At 42.9% G+C, this 24,844-nt stretch overlaps 1 protein-coding gene across 1 annotated transcript in view; it reads right to left on the reverse strand.

Moving 5' to 3' along the window:
• Positions 1 to 24,844, reverse strand: part of RNF150 (ring finger protein 150) — a 122,435-nt gene that overhangs the window by 25,581 nt on the left and 72,010 nt on the right. The window contains exons 2-6 of the mRNA XM_082483119.1: positions 23,956 to 24,206; positions 16,640 to 16,711; positions 16,154 to 16,236; positions 8,091 to 8,187; positions 1,442 to 1,652 (exon numbers count right to left, since the gene is read on the reverse strand). Of these exons, the coding sequence (XP_082339245.1) occupies positions 1,442 to 1,652; positions 8,091 to 8,187; positions 16,154 to 16,236; positions 16,640 to 16,711; positions 23,956 to 24,206 (714 nt within the window). The remainder of the gene's footprint in view (positions 1 to 1,441; positions 1,653 to 8,090; positions 8,188 to 16,153; positions 16,237 to 16,639; positions 16,712 to 23,955; positions 24,207 to 24,844) is intronic.

Below are 24,844 nucleotides of genomic sequence, written 5' to 3' on the forward strand. Positions count from 1 at the left end.
CACCAGCTGTCAGGCCGGTCATGGAGGACAGCTGGGCCTACAGCTTTGCTCACCCCTTGGCTGCATCCAGGACTTAAGACCATAAAAGGACCAAACCTGAAACCAGTACCTAATCCACAAGGGGCGAACTTAAAAATCTGCTGCTGGGTCGCTTGTGGCTAAGGTCACAAGTCCAGCATTTCCAGAAGCTATTTTCACTGCCCTGACACTGGCTGCAATATGAGGGAAAATGTGATTATCAAGTCTCTCCATGGAGTAAAGAGACTAATGTAAAATCATTTCAGCCCGGTCCCTTCATCTCGCTCCTACCTTTTACACATCATATTACTACTTGCCTTATTTTTCACGCCCAGGCCCAGAGTAGTACCTAGAAATTGCTGAAAATGTGTCATTTTTGCCAGGACCTGTGCTGACTCTATATGCAAACCTGTATTTTATCACGTTCTTCTACCTTCCTTCAAGTATATCTGATGATTTTCTACAATAGTCTTGTCAATACTAATACACCAACTGGTATCAAACAGATATGTATTTTCTACTGATCTGCTATTTTATCTAAAAATGAGAATTTTAGACTAGCAGAATCCTCACTCAAAACAGCTGACAACATTCTTTTTAAGCTGTCAGAAGTAGATTTTCAACAAAGAACATCCTTTTCAGGAACAGCGAGACGTGCAGACATTTTGAGTTACTGGTTCAAATGGTGCCCCTTAAACAAGTGAAAACTAAACACACGGAAAGCATCCAAAATTCTCCCTTTTTTGTACAAATTGGCAGCGTTATTTCACTACTCAGGTTTTCAAGTACAGGAACTCTGACCATCAGTTCTTCTGAAATGATAAGTTCAAGTATGATTAAATAACCAGATGAGCTTCAGTTCATGTAAGAAGATGCAGGAAAGGCAAAACCAGAATTCAACATTCTTTTTTTTCTTGACCAAAGGCAGCAAAAGTGATGGCTGACTTCACTATTTATTTTATGATAAGCCCGTAAGCGTAACTTCCACATGGTAACATGTAGCCCAGTGAGGAAAGGCAGGCCAAAGGACATGCCCCAATCTGCTTCACAAAGAATCCAGGTGACACACGGTGGGTTATCATGGTGAATGGGATCACTTACTATAAACAGTACCTGAAGGCAACCGTAAGTTTATATCGTGTTATGTTGACTGAAATGGCTTGTTCTGTCCACACAGGGCACTCCAATTAGAGTTTACGAGTCAACACGCTGATTTGTCCACAGGCTGGAAGTGTGCGCAGTACAGCAGAACGACACGATGCTTAAATTTACTTACCCTGTAGATTTCCGCTGGGCTTAAATAAGGCCATGGCTCCAGTGAAAAAGCCCTCAAAGGTCATTTTTCCCGCCCTAGAGATCGGTTTGCGATTCGGGTTTCTAAACATTTATTTCAGTGCAAATTCTGCCAGAAAGAGGAACTTACTGCTTGTTGTGAAGTTACCTTCCCCAACCTGGGGAAAGGAGTCTACGTCTTGGATGACTTGTAGTACTCCCACAGTCCGCACCGGGGGATCCAGGGCTACGGAGCTCTCGTTCACTGTTATATCGCTGGCTCCCGTTATCTGGTTGGTTGGCGGTCCTCCTATGGACGCTTCCAAGTCTGGAGGTATATCATCCATGCAATCTGCATTTGGCTAATGGGAAGAAAAAGAAGAAAATTGAGCTTTTACCTGATAAAAAGATTTAATTCAACTGTTTCCCCTTCTTTGGGGTTTTTCGCTTTTTTTCAGTACTGAAAATAGCAACATATGATGATGAATAAACATGCACAGTTTATTTGTTTTCACGTACTTAGAACTTCTTAATACAATCTGTTGCAAGAGAGACCCAATGTATGCATTGGAAAAATTCAGTATTAAACTGTGTCACCTACAGTCTCTAAATATTCTTATTTATGCTTTTTACAGGGTTTGGGAGAGTGCACATTAAGAAAAAAGTAACTCACTTATTGATATGAACTGCTCAACATAGGCAGATTGCTGAGTCAGATTACAAAAGTAAACAGAGACAGTAGCTGAAGGGGAATGATTATATTTTCCCTAAATATACATTTTATAGAGCCGATATCAGAGCTTTCAGGAATAGGAATTCAAGGGAACTGCCTGTGGGGGCACATCTATGTGTGAGGTGCAAAAATAGAAGCGAAAGCTGTTTATAAGACAAGTCTTTTAACATCAAAAGACCTTTTCCTTTGCTAATGCTGTACTTCCTACAAAATAAAATTATACGAAAAGAAACAAACAAGTAATAATTTGTAATCAGAGAGAGTTATTCGATCCATAGTCTTTCTTGCTTTCTGATTCAGAGGGACCAAGGATGGAACCCAGTTCTGGGGAATTTAGACACTTCTCTCTTGCAGTTACACAGCAAAGGCACCAACACCTCCAGGACGAGCCAAGCGCTTCAAGTCAATCCAGGACGAGCCAAGCGCTTCAAGTCAAGCGTCTGCCTTTCCACTGACATTACAGGGAAGCAATGAGAGGGGGCTGTGGCGCCCATCTTTTGCACAGTATCCTTAGCATCGAGTGCCTGTTCACAAAAAGCACTGAGACTTCAAGCGGACACTGGGCGGCAAAAAGGACCGTTTGTCCAGAGACACTATATCCAGGACTAGTTTCTACCCTTGATTTCTCTGGGCCCGTTTTAAGCATGATGCTCCCATTCATACCGCGGTGATTTCTACGGAGCTCCCCATAAACACTGGAGACAAACACGCGAGAGTAAGAAAACCTCTTTTTCCCCCCTATGAGGAAACACATTCTTGTGCCATTTGCCCATAGAACCAGGTCTAGTTCTCCCCAAGGCACGGAGAAACGTTGTTTGCATAACTATTTCAAGAACTGGGTTTTGAAGTTTTAACATATTGTAACAAAACCAAGGCTAAATCAGAAACGAGGATGCTGTGTGTGAGGGTGCAAAGCTTCCAAAATGACAGATGGACATAGCAAGGTTGAGCTGCAATTACGCAGATACCTTGTTAAGTTAGGAAACGTAAAGTTGAGTTGTTCCCATGTACCTTTACTGTCCAGGAGTCAGACAGCTAATCTGGATCAGTCACTTAGGTTTCCTCTAACTTCAACGGTTCCAGACAATTTCTCTGTGTGACTCATCCCACCGCCAAGCGGTATGAATTGCCCCCTCTGCCTTCCCACCGCTCAGCACTAAGCAGAGCCGGGGCTTACGCTGCTAGGCTGGAAATCCAACGTCTGGATGGCTAAAGTCAGAGGAGATGCGCTCTGCTCGGTGGATCTGATTTTTGCTATGCTTTGTTGCCTCACTTGCTAAGGCAGTTTTGAAAATCTCACTGCCTGCCTATCTCCAACAGCAGGCACCTAAAAACTAAGCAAAATATGATACAGGGAAGACAGAGGCTTAGCTTTAAGCACAAGCGTAATCCCTTTGAACTCAGGCATAGAAGGTTACCATATGCTTACATTTTTTTTGCAGAACCAGGAACTCAGCATGTTTTCTCTTTTCCCATACGTTCCCTGACTGATTGTTGACACCTCGTAAAGATTTTCTCACAAAAGTTCCTAATGAAAAAGGGAGGCCTTTTAAACATTCCTCAGGTGACTTGTATCCACAAAGTAAAGTTTGGAATAAAAATTAGAATTGTCGTTGTCTGGCTCCAGCCTAATCCACAAGCAGCGAGAGCTCCTCAGAACTGGGATAAAGGCACGCTCAGCTATACCGGGTTTTAATGAAACTCATTGAACCTGTACTTTTCTAAGTGAAATACGAATCATTTATCTGTAGGACTTGGATCCAAAATTATTTCTTAGATCTATCACTGTCTCCCTCACCCTTAGTTGTTGTAACAAATGCTTTCTGAATTTCATTTTTAACTTAAATTTGGCTTTGATGGCAGTGTATCTTAAAGAAAAAAAGCCTTTTTTTTTTCTACTCTAGGAAAAACTATTTCAATTTTTTTTTTCAGGGGATCAGTTGTCTGTCCTTTGCTCTGGTTCCAGTTATTCCTAGAATGGGGTTTTATCACTAACTTTTAAACCTTTAAAAACGGGGGATTATAATTGAAAGCCAACCCAAACATTAAAGATGCAAAAATAGCATTGCTCGATATAATTAATCCCTTTACTCCTGAATCATTTTAGTTGGAAAAAATACCCCAAACTAAGCAGCGTACTATAAAACTAATGATATGAAGTACTGATCGAAAAAAATACATTATGGCTTTTGCTGTCAGAGTGACCCAGATACATTTGCTAAGTTTAATTATATTGGTTTCACTCATTCCCTGCATGTAAGTGCTTTAAGGGCACAATTCCACTAAAAGTCAAGGGAAGGCTTTGTATTGACTTCTGAGGGCTTGGCTAAGGCTCTTAGTGAATAGCTTCAAGTCATCCAATCTGCTGCCAAAAACGCAGCTGTCTGCACATCCAGCAGATATTTGCAGAAAAAGGGGAAAAGCGGAGGGGAACTATTTTGTGCGATATGATCATCCCAATAGCAACGTAGCTTTTTGAAAGCGAAAGACACTTTTGCCGATAATCCACTTCAAATATTACAGCCAAAAGAGGTATAGTCTGAGCTGAATTCATGAGTGAAGACACAGCGCAAAAGGTTACACCAACCGTTTGCTGATAGATAGTTAATAATCCTCTGGAGCGGCAGAGAGCCACGGTGAAAAGCTGAGATGCTGGGGTGCTCAGCCACCGTGAAAATGAGCGCAGTCATTTTGGTGCCTCACGGCAGCCTGGGGAATCTGGTTTTAGGGCAGATAATATTTGAAGGCTCTGTTACAAACTAAATGGAGAGTTTAGATGTGAACTGAATTTGAAGCATTTCGATATTTGGGTTTTAACCAATCATTTCCTGGAAAATCCCAAGCCTTCCTGATAAATGAAGCACAATATATCCGCAGTCACTCAAGCCAGCTCTTTAATAACAACCATAGGACAAAGGCGCAGCTGGCAGGGAAGGAAACCGTATCAGCCCTGCTATGGTAAGAATTCCTCATTCCTTCCATTGTAAAAGCCTGCAAAAGGACTTTGGCAAATTTGCGCTCGAGTCTCCCATCAGAGACTGCTGCCTGCCTAAGGCTGCTTCTCTGCGTGTGGAAATTTCAGCTAAGATGGCTCAGCAAGACTCAAGGTTATGATTCGGGAATGGCATTTTGCTTTATCCACTCCACAGAAACGTCTGCCACCTCTCACTGAGAAGCCCTAGAGCTTTACAGCTTCTTCCAGGGAAATGTCCTTTCCCACAACAGCCTACTGACATCTGGCTAAATTACGAGCCTCTGAAAATATCAGTTCATGTGTGCTGATAGAGGCTGGTGGCTTATTCGGGACTGACAACCACGCTCTCCAAAGAGAAGGGGGCTTTGCATGGTGCCGGGAAGCTCATGGTGGCACCAGAAAGCACCAAACCCGGCACCGATGCCCACCCTGGGCTCTCCTCAGCTGGTGCTGGGCAGCGAGAAGGGTGAGGACACACAATTTCTGGGTGGGTGGAGAACAGGTCCTGTGAGCTGAGCAGGGAGCACAAGCCGCGGCACCAGGGCAGGAGCTCAAAAGGAAAAAGGTTGGGCAGGAGGGGTTATGCAGAGGAGAGGTGGGAACGGGCACAAGGTAGGAGAGGGAGAGTCAGGAGCTGAGGCATATTTTAGAGAGAGAAGGCAGAGAAAAGAGAAGAGGAGGAGCAACTGACAGCAGTATAGGCATTTTTAACCCCCAAGCTACCAGATGCTCTCAGACTCCCACTTTCTTTGCTGTCAGCCAGAGGAACCCCCTGACATGAAGGCTACCATCTGCTCCCAGCTTCCGTGGACAACAGCTCCTACTGTAAGCCACCTCGCGGGGTAAGGCTCTAGCACGCAGCTCTCCCTTTGAGACCCCAACCGACGATGCTTGTGGGTGGGACCCAGTATGCCTCCTCCAAATGATGGAGCGGGCTGTTCTCACTTTGTTCTCTTAGAAAAACCTAGGGTAATTTTTACAGAAATTCATACAATAAAATCCTCTAAACAAACTTTGCTAGCAGAACATTAACATCTAAGCACTTGATTTTTAGCGTCAACACAGACCAACACTAAGGCTGATTCTGAAATCTTAATTTGACCCAGTTGTTGATGTTGGTTACAGCAGTATCTTTAATTACACGCCCAGTACAATTATTTCCACAGAAGCTCCGTGCGGAAAGCTCTCAGTAAGGGGAGCAGAATAGATCTGCCTTGTGTTACATGGTACAGAGACAACGAGACAGGGAGCTGTGAGAAGAGAAACGATGGCTGAGGAAACTGAATGGCACTTTTAATTATTCCTGGCAATTAGGTCCTATGCCTGCTGCTACAGAGCTGTTCATATGTAGTAAAAGCCAGTCATGCCAACCAAAACCTTTACACATGGCCTCTGGGCGTGTTTTCCCTTCTTCTCGATGTACCCAGCCTCAGACCGCCTGCGGACATGCCGAGCCTTCAGCAGCCGTCAGTGAAGGCAGCGAGAGCTGTGTTCGGGATGGAAACACTGACCGGCAGTACTAAACTTTCTGGAAAGACCTTAACATCTCACTGCAGGCCTCCAAAAAGTGGAGGTCTGATTTGTCTGTATCTCCTGATTATCCAGCTGGATGAAGAGCATATTAATGAAGTGCTTGGGTAAAAACGGGAATGGATCAGTGAGAGCAGAAATCGTGTGGTCCTACATGCTGCAGAAAAAAAGCCACGGAACTATTGTGTATTATACAATATTGTATATTGTATTGTATATTACTGGATATGGAGAAGAGGTGTCAAAATCCCAGGTAACTGCTCACTGGCAGGCCTGTGAACTGAGACATAGAACCTGGGGAAAAATGTCTGTATCTAAGCCTAGGTGCAGAGAGGCTGAATGGCAGAGCCAGCCTTCATTCCGGCCTTTCCTGACATCTCAAATACTGATTTAACAGTTGTATCGTCTTTCAATAGCCTAAAGATAATATACGTGCTTAGCAGAAAAAGTGACATGTTACCCTAACTACAATGCTCTACTTCATTTACCCCATTGCGTATTTTTAGCTCGGATTATACGAGGTTGATTAACATCTCTGCCTACTTCAGTAAAAACATACTTCATCGCTTGCTAGGGAACCTCTTCTGCAGCAACCTGCTTGGCTTCCCAGCCTGCATGAAAATGAACTCCTGGGGAATGGCTCCATCAGCTCCCCTAATATGTTGACGTGAGCTATTTTACTTTATATAGCTCTTTCATACGTGAGCTGGCACGGCGCCATCTGTGACTGGGGAGGGTGTTCACAGCACCTGTTTATGCTCCGACCAGTGGTGTTTCAGTATTGAACTTCACTATCATGTGGCAAGCCTCGCACGGTGTGAGAAAGTGACTCACTTCTTCCTGGAGAAGCCCCTGCGGTTAGGAAACCCTATGGCAGCCAGGACGTGCACTAGCTGAATGTAAACGTGCACCCTAAAAAGATCAATTGCTTTGGCAGCTTCTAACCGCATCTGAATGTTCCAAATAACAAAGAGCTTAACAATTTCTTATATGTCATGTAGTCCGCCACATGCTTAGTTACTGGGAGAAAGGCTCCCTAATTGGAATTAAGAGTACAGAGCTTCCTACAGATAGACTTTAAGAGAAATCTGACAGAAAAAAGATTTGGCTCCCCAGAATGAGCAATTAGTTGTCCTCAACTAGTACCGCGGGGAAAATTTTATTTGCAGACCTTCTGCTTTGAGATTTGAACGGAGAGCATGATTAAGAAAATAAATCCAGTTCTGACCTAAAACACAAACAAAAGCTATGTGAAAGAATCTATAAATCCACCAAAACACCAGGAGACAACCCTCTGCTCCACAAAAGCAGGCAACCACAGACACACAAATCCCAAGACCCGACCGACCCCCGTACACACGCTCTTCCTTGCTAACAGAAGCAGGGCGCAGGAGAAAGGTAGAGTCAGACGTTTCGGCTTGTACTCCCCTTAATAAATCAATTCATAAATCAATAACATGGCAAGAAGAGTAGGATGGGAACAGACAGGCAAAGGGCTAGGGATACATCCAAGCGGCTGGTGTGTCCCTTCTGCCCCGACCGGCCGCTCTGTGACATGCTTACCGGTATCCCTAGAGCTTTTAGAATATTCATTTTACACATTGGGCAGGTACGATGGTCTAACAGCCAGGGGTCTACACAGGACTTGTGGAAGAGGTGCCTGCAATGAAAAACAGGAAATTTGAATTCAAATCCACCACAGCACAATTTAACGCGTAATACCAGACGCTGCTTCTGAATTCAGTACAGTGAGAGTATTTCAAATGCGACCTCTGCAAGGACTGCAAAACTATATCCTATGTGCACAGGACTGAAATGATTTCTGCAGCATTTCAAGCGCATGTACACAGTGTTACTCGACTGAGATTGGAAAAGATGGGATGTACATAATTACAGAATTAGGGAAAATACACAAAATGCATCAACAAAACCCATAATCCTTATATGTTAAAGCCTGCCAGTAAACAAAACCTGCTTGCTGGTAAAGGTAAAAAAATCACATTAGTGTTTCTTGATGGTTCTGCAGACAAACCTGATTACACATAATTTAAATGTGAAGCCATCGGGGGTCTGCTATTTTTAGGATGCAGGCATAAGGAAATAAAGTGAATTAAAAAGAAATAACGCTACTTTTCATTTAAAGAGAAAAACCAGGATGATGCTTTTTAAAACATTCTCCCTGACTTTCCTGATCGTTAGAAGCTGTTGTTTAGGAGTGAGCTCCTAAACAACTCCAGCCCTGAAGGGGCTGCTGCTGATCCCGTGCTCGGTCTGAAGGGACCACTAAGCAACTACCTGAGCCCTGTGGCTGCTGGGGACCGCTTTTCTTAGACACTATCCAGGTGAAGGAACTGAAAGCTTCTTGTCTAGCTTCGCCCAACACAAACTGAGATTGAACACAGAGATACTTAATGTGTGTACTTGACTGACAGGTTGTGTTTTCTCTCGCGAGCGTGTTCTGTTACCCTGTGGTTACAGAGGACGAAAACACAGGAACGCGGGGCTCGGGATTTAAGAAACGCTGTTGAGTGGGCCAAGTAGAGCAGTCAGGACTCAGCCCAAGGCAGTCAAGTTTGTTCAGCCCCACTCCTTCTGAAGAAAAGGAGGAAAGTTTCTTACCATGCACACAGCCTCAGAAATTACACTGGCACGTAGGAAAAGGAAAATTGATTTGCCTTCCTAAAAATCTTTTTTATCAATTAATTGGCTAGAATAGAATAGTTCAGCTGGAAGGGACCTTAGTCCAATTGCCTGATATAACTTAATAATAATAATAACAACTTAAGCAAAATTGAAAGAGAGTATTTTATTCTGAAATATGAGGCTTGATATACACACTTTTGCCCTAAAAGGTGCAAACTAAGACTAATTTGCTTGACCATGCTATGTCCATAAAACTATACGCTTGACACCATATAGATCAGCTCTCAATTTCCTTTCTAAGGCGGGCAACGGGTGTCCCACATTTCACTTGGCAGAGCCCGGGAGTCACGTTTCGGTCTGCTTGAAGTTTTACATCGGCGCAGTCCCCAGCCTGCGTTTCCCTGTGCTGCCACCGCTCCACCTGCATCTCTCCTACAGCACAGCCATACAACATCCCCCCCCAGCCCCGCGTCACCGCAGGTGGACACAGCTCACGGCTGCCCAAGCCTCTGCTCCATGAAGGAAACGCAACCTCTGAGAAAGCCAGAAACACAGAACGATATGTGTTGGAAGGGACCTTCATCCAGTCCAACCCCCCTGCCAAAGCAGGGTCACCTACAGCAAGTCAGACAGGAACGCATCCAGGTGGGTTTTGAATATCTCCAGAGAAGGAGACTCCACCACCTCTCTGGGCAGTGCTCTGCCACCCTCAAAGTGAAGTTCTTCCTCACGTTGAGATGGAATTTCCCGCGTTCCAGTTTGTGCCCGTTGCCCCTTGTCCTGTCGCTGGGCACCACTGAAAAGAGTCTGGCCCCATCCTCTTGACACCCGCCCCCTCTCAGTCTTCTCACTTAGTGCACCACTTAATCACTTAAGAATCACTTAATGCACCTAAATAATTTTAAATATTGAAGTGGTACGTATTCAGCTGAATGGGTCGACTGCTGTATTGTGTTGTGGCCTCTCTCTCACACAACAAGGTACACACGGCTTTTCAACTTGATGGAAGCTGTTGAGGTGGACTTTCACCAATATCAATTTGCACTCCTGGCTCTTATTAACACAATATTGGCCCACGTACTAGCTGGCTGGCTTACTAGCTGGCTTCAGACCTAAATAACACTAGAAATCCAAAGCCAAAACTGCGTGAAATCTCAGAACCTTATTTTTTTCAACTGTGATGTTTTTTCTCGCTACTTCTAGAAGAAATGGGTCCTTTGTGAACATGGCAAATTATCGCATTCCTGTACTTGGTCTGACTTCACACAACTATGGGAAAGGGCAAATCTGTTCTTGGAAGTTCGACCTGGTCTAATTATATCAGTTGGCTGCAATACCAAACTTTGTCAAACCTCATCTGATCCTGTATGTCAACATGATTAACGCAAATGAAGTATCGTGATATTTGAAGTCTGAACCACTACTTTACTAAGGCTGCTGAAGTTCACAGCCCTCCTTCCAAACAAGACTTGTCTTACTAGATAAAAACACAATGCACCAAATTTTGGTCTCTGTCCTGCATAACTCCTCCTTCCTTTTGTCTCGGGAGGGACATATTCAGCACATCATCAGGCACGCATTCTGAATAGGCGAAAGCATAAAGATTAAGTTGTCAGACGTGTAATTGTACATTTAGAAGTCTAACCAACAGAATTCCTCAGGCGGGTTAATTCACGGAGGGTACTGGAAGTCAGTGTCTTGCTTTTCAGCTATTTGAAATAACTATGATAGTGATTGGTTTTCTTTAATTATATACTCAAATTCATAAAGACGTATGTTTAACTGCAAACATCTGAAGCACGGTTGCGCCAAAATAATCAGTACATTTAAAAAATCTGAGAGATTTATTATTCTCTCAGAAAAAAAAAAAACCAAACAGATTTCCAAAATCTGTTTTGGATAAAAAATAAGTAACTTCTATCAAGCCATTTTACCATAGACTAGAAAGCCTCCTTTTGTTTTCGAGTTCAAGCCTCAGTCAAGCTGTGGTTCATATTACAGCATTTCATAATGTTTGTTAATCACCAAAAGCTTGGAACTTTCATGCCTTAAAGACTTTAAAAACTGAAGTTTAGTGTTCCTAAAGTTGGCTTCAAAAAACAATATTCTAAAATAAATCCTACCGATGCTGAGTAATTTAAATACATGACAGATCATGTCACTTTGCACTTCCCAATACTAAATTAGCACAGTGTATTATGGGTCTATTAATTTCAGATTTAATATGTACAACAGAAGGAGCTTCATTATTTGACAGAAATCTACAGAAAAACTGAATGTTATTGAAAATCAGATAACGATTTGCATTTTTACATTTTTGTACCGCATTATACAATTAGAGTGCTCATAATATCTATTTTTGAACACGTAAACATTTGTGCAGAGAAGGGAGGTGGCTGCTTTGCAGATTTGGATTTGAAAGTTTATTTTATTCCTTATTAGCCACAGCACTATATACATGCTTATGGCTTTCAACAAATTTTGAATTGTTCAATGTCCTGACAAGTTTATCATCCAAATTCAGGCAAAATAAGGGTCAGCACAAAGTACGATGAGAGAGCAACTGTGATATTTCACTGTCACATGGTAAGACAAAGAGGTAAAAAGATCAACTGCAACAAAAATCCCTCTCCCTCTGCAGTCCTGACTTGATGCAAGTTCTTTTAAAACTTGCAGAAGTTTTAAGAAGAAAACTTGCAGAAGAAGGAGAGGGTAGAGGCATCACAGATGGGCTCAGAAGTAATGACCCATACAGAGAGACAGGGAGAGAGATGTTTCAAGCACAGACTTGGGACATGGCTTTGACAATCAAAGTCGGAGCTAGAAAAAAATACGGGTTTTCTTCTGTTGTGTGCAACCACATGCATTGCAAAACGACGTAGATGTGGATGGGTTGAAAAGTTTCTCAAAAGAACTGTACTTGATTAGTTGAGAGAGAGGAAGGCGAGAGGAGAGGCGATGTCGTAACAATCCTCATACAAAACAAAGGCTTCCATATGGAGAAGGGAAACAACTGTTCTTCACCTCTCCTAGGGATAAGCAACACAACGATGAGCTTAAAATGCAGCGAGATCCAGGTTACACAACAGGAAAAGCTTCACCACGGTCAGGGCAGGGAAGCACTGCAAACAAATTATCAGGGGAATTTGCAGAGTCTTCATCCCGGGAGACTGCAGAGCGTGTTGGAAAAAAAACTCCCAAGAACGACACGTGCACGGCCAGTGCCCCTGTGCCGTTCAAGAGGTGGTGGCCTCCTGGGATCCCTCCCGCGCTCCTCTGTGACTGCACGCGGCTCTGTAAAGCTCACAGAGCACAAAGAAAAAGAACCTCAAAATCCCAGAGTATTTCGTCTACTATTATCTAAATAGCACTTCATATTTTTTAACTGGAGATCACTTTTGTTTGAAATGTATTTAAATTTTCTTTAAAGCTGCAATTTTAAACACACTAGAAAAAAATGCTCATTTCGGCCTCAGCCCAAAATTATTATAATAATAATTTGATTGTTGTAAAACTATTGCAAAGCTTTCAGCTCGCCAACAATTTTGAGCAGCTTTTTTTTTTTTTTACCCGGTTAAGGGAAAGTGTTCTCCTCCCACCTTCTACTCCTAATCCCAGCTTTCCGAGCCGCACGCAAACAAACCTAGCAGTCATGTAATTTTCCTCAGAAGCGTGAGCTAAGAGAGAAGGAAGCAAAAGCAGAAAAAGAGGTACATCCCTAGGGACCCTGAGTAAGAGCATCAGTTGCCGGGATTAGACATTGGGCTGCAGCAGAGGACTGAGAAGGGTTTTGGTGAGAGACTGAGCAGCACTGCGGTATCCAAAGAGAAGATTTGGGCTTTTGGGGGTGCATGTACAGTATTATTTGTTTATTTTTGAGGAAGAAGGAAGGAAAAAAGAGAAGATAATGAGGGTGAGAAGAAGGAATCAAAGGGAAGAATGTGTGGGATTAAATAATTTTCACAAGACCACAATAAAAAGAGAAAGAAGGAACGAAGCAATCTCTGAAATCACAGTTGTTCGTGGAATGAAGGTTCAGGGGAAGGGAACGAACTGGAACGGGGTCAGAAAGTGCATTTATTGGTGACAGAAATGAAACAACCAAAAAAAGAGCTTATGAAGAACTCAGTAGAGATGAGGTTGAAAGAACCATCTTGCCTCTCGGTAGAAGTTTAGTAAAGTTAGTAAAAGTTTAGTAAAAGGCACACCCTGGGAGCAGCAGCACCAGTAAATTCTCCACAGACAGAGCAGAAAAGACGAAGGCATTTTGAAGGCAGAGATGGAGCACAGGCAGAGGGAACTAGGGCTGTGACAAGAGATGTCACTCTGGGAACAATGAACTTGGTCACATTTGATGTCGTGTCAGTGCCCTCAAAGATAACTGCAGCGATGCTTGCTACCATTAAACATAAAACCAGCTGCAAGCCAACGCTTTTTTTACCAAGTGTCAGAATGTATTTATTTAATACATTCTGTAGAGTGAAGTTTATTAATTCAGTCAGTTGTGGGAGCTGGCTAAAGAGGATGAAGAGGAAGAAGCACAAGTTAACTGGAATTCTCCTCCTGGCTGTCCAGAGCGGGGTACGTAACAACAGTCTGTCCCAGCGCCTGCTCTCTGCCAAGAGAAAGGAGACCGCATCTGGGGAAACAGAGTAAGTACTAGTAGACACCTACCTATATGACTGCAGAGCTCATCCACCGCAATATTGGCTGGTGGATTTTTGGTACCAATTTCTTAGCAGATTCAGCCTCCACCAGCCTTAAAAAGAAATCTGAAGATATACAGGGCTTTATACAGAGCGTGCCTGCTAGCAGTGGTTCTCCCAGTGCCGCCTGCAGTACAAAGCAGCACCTTTCACGTGCAGCTCTTGGGGCATATTTGGCTTTGCAGGTAAAAAGTTCTACATCTTGAGCACCTCCTGGATAGAAACGCTAAGGTCGGCCAGTACTGGAGTCACACGGCACTGGCTTCTGCAAGGCTTGGTGAAACGCCAGCCTCTTATTAAACAGCAGTCTAATGAGGTTCCCATACTAGAAACTGCACGTGGTTTCACTGAGGATGCTGGAGGAAGAAACCTACAGAGTCTGTAGGTCCTTATCAAGATATAACACTCTCCTACTCACTTAACAGAGACAGAAATTAATCCACTTTTTTTTTTTTTTTTTTTTTTTCCCCCTGGATGAGGAGACTGGACTGACAACAGCAGAAAGAATCACGACTAGCATTTCCTGTTTTGGAATTCCAAACCCATGCGAATGTGTAAAATACTGCCCTCACAATTTGTGTAGCAGGAAAGCCGGGGCTTGTGAAGTAGCTGCTTGAGAAAGATCTTTTGAGTTCTTATAATTTGAAACTGCTGAGGCTCAAACTGTGAGTATTTTACAAGGCAGTTCTGCTGCTGCTACCCTTTTAGCATGAGTCATTTTCTAGGCGACCTTTTAAGTCAGCCAAGAACTGAACATCACCTGTTAACTATGTGTTTCCTATTCACTCTGCTTGACTCAACACTGTGCATGACAAAGTCTGACTGGAACCTCATTGAATTATGAGGCAAGACACAAGTAAAAGCTAGAGCTTAGACATTTTTTGCTGTTGTATAACTACCTACAAAAACTGCCTGTCTCTATCGTGCAAAATTTCCAGGCTTTATTATGCTTCTGTGAAAACAGGCTTGATGTCACACCAAGATCCACATTTTCTGGTAATTTCTCATTTTTCTGTATTTCTGCTTCACCAAGTGATGCGTTTGTGTCTGTTCGCAGAAAAAAAAAAGAGAGTTCACGTGCAATTTGTCATTGTGGGGGATTTACAGTAGGTCAAATTTATGATTAATCTGTTGCTTTTTGTTTGCCATTTAGTGAGGGCAGTAAACAGATTTAATGAGTCACATGAACGAACAGAAATGGACAGCTTGTAACATTCAAATATCTACTGGGGAACAACATAGCAGGAAAAGAAACAAATATTTCAGTTTCTCAAGCCAGTGAACATGTCTGCAGAAGAAAGAAACCTATTATAAAAAAAAAATATAAATCTCTGCTCTGTATGTACAGAACTTGAGATTCCTATTTCTGGGGAAATCAAACGCTTGCTCTTGCTCTCCTAGGAGAACCAGTGTTCCAAGGAAATTTCCTAAGAAACTGACTTCCTTAGAGAAATCCTTCATTAGCTAACACTTCACAGATGACAATGCAATGGCACAGAGAGATGAATACAGCTGTTACAGGTGGCAAGAGGCTGTGCTTCTGTGTCACATCACTGATAGTGTACGTGCTGCACAGGGCACGTTCACATGAAGGGAAGAAAAGAGAAAGAACAAGCCCAAAAGCTCCTCTTGTCACCTCCATGTCCCACACGCCTGAGAATATCTTCACAGCAGCAATAGATAACGTGATCTTTGTAACATTTCCTTTTTGCTTTAACTGTTTCTACTCAGCAAATCTCTTTTTATGACTGGTGTTTTTTGTTTGGTTGGGTTTTTTTTTTTTTTGATAGAAGTCATCCCTTTCTCAGTGCCTGGACATAGCCCAGGATAGCAAAAGAAGTCTCTCCATGGGGAGCAGGAGCCTGCTCTATCCCTGGCTGATCTGCCCAGGGCTCACATTGAAGTCCAGGGCAAATGACTTAAAATGATTTCTTCTAAGGCATTTATTCTGGATTGATATAAAAGCGGTAAGGAAAATAGAGGAATCAAAACCTTTAGTTTAAAAATCCTGCTGAAAACTTTGTAATAGGTCCAGATCAGACAAAATTTCTATCACGCTAAGCTGAGGTTCTCACCACCATTAATACTACTTTCATGTCAAGTTGAATAAAGAGCTATTTCAGATATCTTTACCAACAGAGTTTGAATAAATCAAAATGATAAACTCACCCTTCCCTCCCCAAGCTCTCAGGTGATCTCATCAACGTGTTAATGTGAGAACAGAGCCTGTCTTGGAGAGACTGTCAGAGCTAAAAGCACCTTCAGCCTTCAACTTACCTGCAAGGCAAAATTCTGACAACATCGTTGGGCTTGTAGCCTTCAATACAAACAGCACAGTTATCAAAGTCTGGCTCGGTTTCCTACGGGGAAGAGAACATTCATCATTTTCATTTTTTGATTTTGTCAGGCAATCTCTTCATACAAGAGCCTACGTGACAAGGTAAAACGGTCACCGATGCATGCTGCAAATCCAATAATGCATTTCAAGACAAACAAGTCAGATTTTCCAACACGATCCCAGTTGGAAACTTGCCCTGGGAAGCATGCAGACTTAGTTAGCATGTTTTAATTTTCAGGATTTTCTGCTTCTTCACAGAATCACCTTCTCTCTCTGCTCTGTTCTGTCCACAAATTGCTTACCAGTATTCCTCCCTCCCCCATGTGCCTGAAGGACACACAGAAGCAATTGCCTCCTTGTTCCAGTGGTCTGAAGGGATCCTCAGCACAGAGTTTCATTTGGTAATGAGTAATTTGAAAAATTACCTTATCACCTTTCCTGATTGTTCTGACTTGCAGCTTGCTGATTGCTTTCTTTGCAGCATCTCCGAGCCGGCGCTGTAATACAAAATTCCCTCTTTAGCAAAGAGTATCTCTGCATGCGGAAATCATCACCTTTCCTCCCTCGGCTTCTTAATAAGCTGAAGTGACTGTACATGAAACAGGACAGTGCTGCATAAATATAAACAGATGAGGTCAGTCATACCGTTATTCACCACAAGGGCAGAGTAGGCATTCTAGGCTGGCTGGTAACCCACGGCCCACGCAGCAAAGCTACTCCAATGGAGTTCCAGCGGAGACTGCACGTGAGCCCATCACAATGCTACACTACAGCACCTTTACTATTCCAGCGAGTAGCAATGTATGTAACACGTCCGCTATTTGGGTATCCTACTTCTTCCCTCTCTTTTTTTTAAATGACACTTGTAAAAAATACATTATCAAATGAGGCCTGGGCTAGTAAGCAGAGCGAACACTGGACTCAAGATTCAGAAGGTCTTTATTCTTACATTGTTCCAGGACTAGTTCGTGATCTTCAGCAAGATGTTAAGTGCTGAAAGTGAGCTGTTAATTTGTTAACCACAAAAAACTGTGAATAATCTTCTCTGCTGTTCTCCTTTCCTGCAACACAGAGTTGCCTACTTTATAGGAGTAATGCAAGGTACAAAAATGAGGCAAAAGCACCTGCAGTTTCTTACAGGTAAGGCACTATATAGCCCTGCAGTAACATCCTATCCATACATAACAATTCGCTTGTTCTTTGCCTTTCTATCTTCCCCTCCAGTGGACCATGAATTGCTTGCCACGTGATATTTCTGACCGCTCTCCCATATTTCCAAAACACTGTTAACGGTGCTGGCGGGGTCACAGCCACTCAGGATTAAAGTATGTAATAACAGCCTGACGCAAAACGCCCTGTTCTCAGAAGATGGAGATGCCCGCCTCTTGCAAGAGGCTGGGAAGATGATGGGGCAGTTCACACAACCCCTGCTCAGCCGAGCTACCTCTGCAGCCCGCGCTACCGAGCCTGTGCCTGCATCGGTTCTCCAAGGACTTGGCTGCTCACTGGGTGCTAAACCCAGCAACCAGGCGATCTGGAGACAGCCTCACAGACTGGAAAGGTCTTTGAGAGGTCATGTACTCCCACCCCCTTGCTCAAGGCTGGGTCAACTTCAAAGTCAGAGCTGTGTCCAGTCAAGTTTTGAATATCTCCAGGAAGGGAGATTTCACAACCTCCGTGGGTAATTTGTTCCAGTGCTTAACCACTCTCCCAGTCCTTTTTTTTTTTTTTTTTAAACATACAAATGGAATTTCCCTTCTGTAATTTTGTGACCATTACCCTTGTCCTTTCTCTGTGAGCCGCTGAGAAGAGTCTGGCTCTGCCTCCTCTCCAACCACCCGTCACACAGCTGAAGGCTGCGAGCAGAGCCCTTCCTCCTCCTCTGCTCCCTCCGCCCCCCCCCCCCCCCCCCCCCCGGGTTAGCCAGCCAAGCCCCCTCTGCCTCTCCTCCGATGTCATGTGCTCTTGTCCCCAGACCATACTGCTGACCCTCCTCTGGGCTCTCTCCAGTTTTTTCATGCCTTTCTCATATAGTTTCATGAAGCAACACCTACTCTGATGTCTTCTTGTCGGTTTTATAACAATTCATGGCACAATGCACCCCAATTTGCCACCAATAAATGACTTAAACTCTTATCTTCACACACGCCCCCCCCCCCCCCCCATCCATGTTTCCGAGCCACGTGCTGTTAGATAGGAGGGAGACTTAGGAGCTTCAGTGACTCAGAAGACATTCAACTTCTCGGGCTGGGAACACCGCCTGTGCCGGAGTTTTGAGGGGCCTGTCAGCGGGAAGGGTTTCCAGCTGGAGGGGGTGAGAGCATGAAGCCAAAAATGGAAGGAAGCTGGATGTAGTTTGTAAATTGAGATCTAATCACCATACAGATACGATTAATAAATTACCACTTTGTGCTTCGGATTCAATTAAAATCACTGGATTGAATTTAGAGAGTAAGCTTATTGGATTGGAAAGACATGGAAGACTGACAAAAGGCATGCAATGCTGAAAGCAGAGAGCAATTTCAGATCTGGCTAAGGAGGTGAAAACGAATTTGGCTATCATATGAGAGTTACATATGAGCTTTCCAGCCTAACTAATTATTACATGTGAGGGAGTATCTTGTAGTTATACAATGTCTTTTCTGTGGTACGTTTTTCTCACAGTTTCCCTTAAACAAAGGGATCAGACGAGAGTTGGAAACATTTCTTGCCAGTTATTTGTTTCTTTAATGTAAATCAAAGACAGACTGATAACATACAGAAAGACAAGAGGCATTATGTCCTGCTTCAGGAATTGCTTGCGATTCCTTTTTATCATTATTATTACTTAAACTAATGAAATGTCTCCGTTCTTTTTTGCATGTTCTTCAAGGGGAAAGGACAAGATTAAAGACTCGTGTACATCTTTGATCTGCTTGTTTTCATGTTTGCTTTCTCTTATCTATCTTAAAGAAACAAATTCATGACTTACATGCAAATGAGAACAAATCAGTTTTTGAAAGACCAGGAATACCTTGGAGTAAAGTCATACTTTCAGAGGATTCTTCCATTTGAACGAAAGGCATGCTATCACTAACCAATGATTTCCCCTAAAAGATAAGAGGCATTACAATAGTTTAAGGCTTTAAAGTGAGGCTTAGAGATTTATAATCATAAATCTCATAATCTCATTAGCAAGGATGCAACATTCAGTACTGGACTGGAAGGAGTTAAGCATATCAGATGCAGTGGTCTTCTGGAGATGGTGATACTACTTAAAAAGAAAGGACAGTAGCATGGAAAGCGTCACTTGTCTGTTCCTGAGGAAGTAAATGACCGTAGATGCTGCGGAACAGAAGTGCTTCTCTCTTAATGCCCTTACAATACCATCACCTTTGCAGGGAGGAGACTGCCTTGTGCCTTGCACAGAACGAAGCGCACCATCAGGACGACATGTCAGACACTTTTCCTGTACCACAGATAAAGTTTATGGACTCCATCATGGGAAGCATCTTCCCAAGACTGCTTCAAAGATTGACACCTCTATTCAATAGCCCAAAACTCTCATTCAAAGCCACAGCCAGCAGTCTTCTCAGATAATTTCCTGACCCTCCACATGCTGACAGTCACATACTAAAGTAGATGGATCCTTCACTGGAGATTAACCCAGGACACAAAGGACTCTCCTCAGCCCCAGCGCGACCACTGCCTGCTCTGGCTTTCACTATCCTGCAAAATTCACAGAGCCCACCTGGTTTCAAAATGACTTTACGGAAAACTTCTTAACAAGAAACTAATGGGAAGAAATGACATGGAAGAAATATGGTCAACAGGTCTGTCACTTAACACATCACGCCCTCACCATTTTCCCATCTCACAGACGACAAAAAGAGAACTCTACTATTACTGGTGAGCCACGAAATCTGACACACTCACAGGGTTGGTTTTGGTTGTTTTTTTAAGCCTGTGTCCTGGCTGTTACAGGGCTGAGACAGCAAGTCACATTTTGCTGAATCATCTCCAGGACTTAACTTCTCACGTAATTCCAAACTGCTTTCAATTAGCTCTGCAACCTGATATCTCTTGATGCAAACAAGTCCCACAGTCTTTCACGGAGAAACTCTCATTTTCAGGAGGGCTTCAGGAACAAGCCGCTGAGGGAACGGATTCCCTATGCTCTCCTTACACAAATCTATCCTCTTTATATCAAAATGGTGTATCATCAGGGCAACCACCTACTTCCTGGACATCTTGTTAGGCAGGGGAAAAAAAGAGGAGGCCTTGGATTTTTATCCATGTGAACATTACTACCTATCTTCTGCTTCCACATGTACCATACAGTCATCTGTGCTACAGATACTCTTAAAAATTAAATGTATTAAAATCAAAATTGAAATCTAACCATATGCGTAGCTGACACCCTGGCTGTAGGTGCACAAGGCCATAATGGAAGACAGTTTTGCGTTCCACTGCATTAAATTCCCAGCCACGTTGGGATGAATGGGCCAGGGCATTCAGCAAGAATCCTTAACGTCCTGATCCTCTGCTCATCAAAATCAGGCACCTAACTGCAGTGAGCAGTGTCCTCCTTCTGGCACACGAACCTGGATTTGCACACACGGTGAGGAAGAGTGGTGGCTGATGATATACATGCTATATGTCCGGTTTCATCTCACTGGGGAGTCACAGGAAATTATTCCAGGAGATTCTTCAGTCTTTCTAGCTGCTTCTCTCACTAGCTGGACTCGTTGCTTTCCTGATGGATAATTAAATCAGTTCCTTTTGGGTATACTGCTTGATCAGCAACTTATGCCGTGTGCAAGAAGGGAAGTGGACCTGGAAAGGAGGGTCACCATATAAAAAGAGGACAAGAAGGCAAAGGTGGGTATGAGGCTTGAGGAAAGGGCACACGATGTTTTTCATGAAAGGAAGGCGTAGTTGCAATGGGTCAGCCTGGAAGATGCAAAAGGGAAGATGACTTAAGGAGACTTGGAGTGACCAAGGAAAGATGTTCAGAAATCTCACTTTCAGGTAACAGTGCAACACCCCTCCTGCTCGGAGATAATGGCTTTTTTTTGCCAATTATATTTTGCAGTCAGCCGCATTGTCTCATTCCCTCAGCACAGTGCCCAGACTACCAATCCAGAGGAGGCGGAACTCCTGAACTGGTAGCAACTCCACTATCAGCTAAACCCAGGAGGGGCATGCATGGCAGAGGTTAACGACGAGGTAGGCGTAGGTTCTTATTTGACACATCAAAAAACATAGGCCCTCACAAGCCCTCGTTTTGAAACGGTGGGATTTTAAATCAGTCAGATGTAAAAATGAATTTAAGCTTTTTTTTTTTTTTTTTTCTTTCCAATTTTAACGAAAGTCTAATACATGAGTCACAGTTTTTCGCACTTTCAGAACAGGGCAGTCAGTCTGCACAGCTAGATTTTATCATGTTGCGGGGCAGGAACTGATAGCACAACTTTCTCTGAATAGGCCAGCTGGCTCTCCCTTCATCTGATGCTCTGTTTACCCAAACATTTCAACCTTTGGATAAACTTTAGCCTGAGTACATCACATACAAATAGAAGGAAGCATCCTTCCTAAAGCTGGCCAGCAATGAAGGTGCTTACAACACATGTCAGGCTTTCCAACAAGTAAGCATAATACCTTCATACAGACGGACACGTGCAAGTTATAACGCCAAAAGCTTTTGAGCGCAACGACAAAAGAATCTTGCTCCAGCAAAGCAACACAAACAGTTTTTCTTGTATGTATCTGAATATCCCCGATATTAACATAGAACTTTTGATCCCATCCTCGTGCTACAAGAAAATGTGGCAAAGAATAAAAACAAAACCAAGCAGAACTTTAGGGGAAACAGCTAGGAACTCTCATGGAAAGGGCAAGAGCAAGACGAGCTCTTTTGAAGATTATATTCCATAGCCAGAACTAAAAGAAAAAAAAAAACCAACAAACAAAACACAGCAACTCATTAACACAAACGGTCGAACTTTGTCCGTATATCGCTACCATTTTTCATATGAAAGGAGCTAATAAAGAGATTAGAGGAGATGTCAGGCAAACCTGGATGAAGAAAGTACATGAAGAAAATCTAGTTTGCCCCGAATCATTATTACAGCTTTGGCAGAAAATTAATAATAAATAATTGCTTAGGAGGCATGCCTCCTTACTCTTCTGAAGAACAGAACTAGCATAATAACAAAGTTATTAAAACCTCTGCACGGGACAACTGCTTGTGCACGTTAGTCTCGTTCAAACTTTGGAAAGAAAATACTGAAAAAGAAATCTGCTTGAACACATAAACCTATCGATTCCAAACCATGCATGTTACCTGAACGAGCTTCTTATTTTGCTGGGTTTCATGTGTATGTGTGTGTCTATTTACACTGCTAATCTGCCTGTATAATTATTTGATTGAAAGCACACTTACGGTACTCACATACATAAATTAGGCACACATGTGCTTTTGCAGCCAAAGCATCTAAAAATTACCGCAGCCGTTACAGTCACAGCGAATCTGCTGCCAGTGATGTTCAAATTCCAGCTGGGATAGTCTCATTCTTGCTATCCAAAATTTCATACTGTATATTTAAAAGGAAAATATATTCTTTCTGTCTGTAAATACAGAGCAGCTGCTCTCTTATCTCAGAGGGTGCCTGAATTTCAATGGGGAGGGTGAGGGTTCCCTATACGTTGAGTATATGTTACAGAGTGTGTGGGAGTACTTTTCTCTACAAGATGATTATTAACACTCTCAGTTTTGCTTTTCCTGACGTGCAAGCAATGCAACCCTCCTCCGTCCCTGACAATAATTTATTAACGGTCCAGAAACATCTCTGAATTACACTGCGTTTTTTTTTTTCCCTGCAGTAAAATGGTTATCTCCTCAGATTTCATACATTGCTAACATTTTCTACTGTACCATTAGAACAAAACGTAGAAGCCTCAGTTCTGCAGATGCCGAGCTAGTTGCATCCAGATAAGAAAAGATTAAATTTATTATTATCATTGTTATTATTATTCATTGCTGAACTGCCATAAAGATGCACAGTGCTTTATAAACCCAGAGGGCCTCAGGACCTAAGGCTCATTCCCACTGCTGTTGACCTCTCTCCAGCTCTATAGGTTTTGTATCTCTTTCAGGGGGTTTGGACAAGATGCCAAACCCAAAAGCAATGGTTTAATAATATTGGTGGCTACCACTACAGCACTTATATGTTCAGTGATCACTGTCAAATGAATAGGGACATATTTGCTTTTCAAGCTCAAGACCCTTCTAAAGAAGTATTAAAATGAAAACACTTTCTGTTCTTTTTTCTTTGTTATCGTGAACCCTTGTTTCACACATTCACGTACCTCACTATATTTTAGTCATCATTTTGATCTCAAGCATCATTAGTTATATATATTTCTACGTCACTTGGCTATATGTACCAAGTCAATCTTTTCACTAATAAACATTATCAACTTTTTGTCTATTTCTTGTGTGTTTTGCATGGGAGAAAAATCCCCTAATATATATACATTACATTTATTAATTTCTTTTTTTCCCGAATCCCCATCTTTATTGACAGAAGTCTTGGCTTTTCCCAAACACAGGCATTTTTATTTCCCCATTCTTTTCATTTTCTTTTTTGTTTCGGTTTGTCTTTTTTACCACACATTCACAATTTACTCAATTTTACTTTTAAGCTGAAGCCTGTGGTGATTTTTTGGAAACACAAACGGCCATTCCAGCACTGCTCACCTGATTTCTGTCTCTGGCATTTGCGTAGCGGAATCGCTGGATGTAATAGAAGACCAGCCACGCCAGCGAGATGATCATCAGCACAATGAAGGAGATGGAGACGAACACCACAGAGGTCCGGCTGACGTACTTCTGCAAGTTGCGTGTCCCGATGGTTATATACATCATCACAGTAATGTTCCTCTCCAGGAGGCTCACTATCTCTTTTCCTTTGGGTTCAGGGATCATTATTGCTACAACATCTTCTAGGCCTATGAAACAAGAGAGAGAGAGAAAAGAAACCTTAAGTAAAACAAGTGATTGCCAAAAAGCTAAACAGCAACAAAAAAAGCTCCCCTTTCTCCTGCTCTTCCCTCCTGCTTAGCAAGAGGTAAGTCAGATGGATCTGGTGAAGGTTTCAACTGGAACCAGTTACACAGTATGTTTCTATAAACTAATCTCGGTGAGATACATAAAATGTGTTTCATGGGTTGACATAAACACAGATTTCCAGCACTACCGAGGCTTATCTGGACAATATTGCTGTAAGCACTGCAAAAAGGGAGACATGCAGCCAGCATCCTTCCATCCAACACTCCGTATACATTTATCATAGCCCATTTTGCAGGGTCATGAGTCTGTCAGAGAAACCCCTCCAAACTCCGCGTTCAGATCAGAAATGCTTTCAATCACAGATCCCCACACGGTTTCATAGCCTGAAGGCACCAAAGCATCACTGCCCTAGTCTGGGGCTGGCAACAGAAGCAGCCTGCAGGGACAAGAGCAGCTCGACACATTCCCAGCTCACCCGCTGCTCCATCCCGCCCAAGGCTCCCCACAGCCTGAGCCCACCCAGATGTCTGGGAGTCCCTGCTGGGAGCTGGACTCACCAATTGATGCAAGCTTAAAG

This window comes from Vanellus vanellus, assembly GCF_965231255.1.
Source record: "Vanellus vanellus genome assembly, chromosome: 4".
Lineage (NCBI taxonomy): Eukaryota > Metazoa > Chordata > Aves > Charadriiformes > Charadriidae > Vanellus > Vanellus vanellus.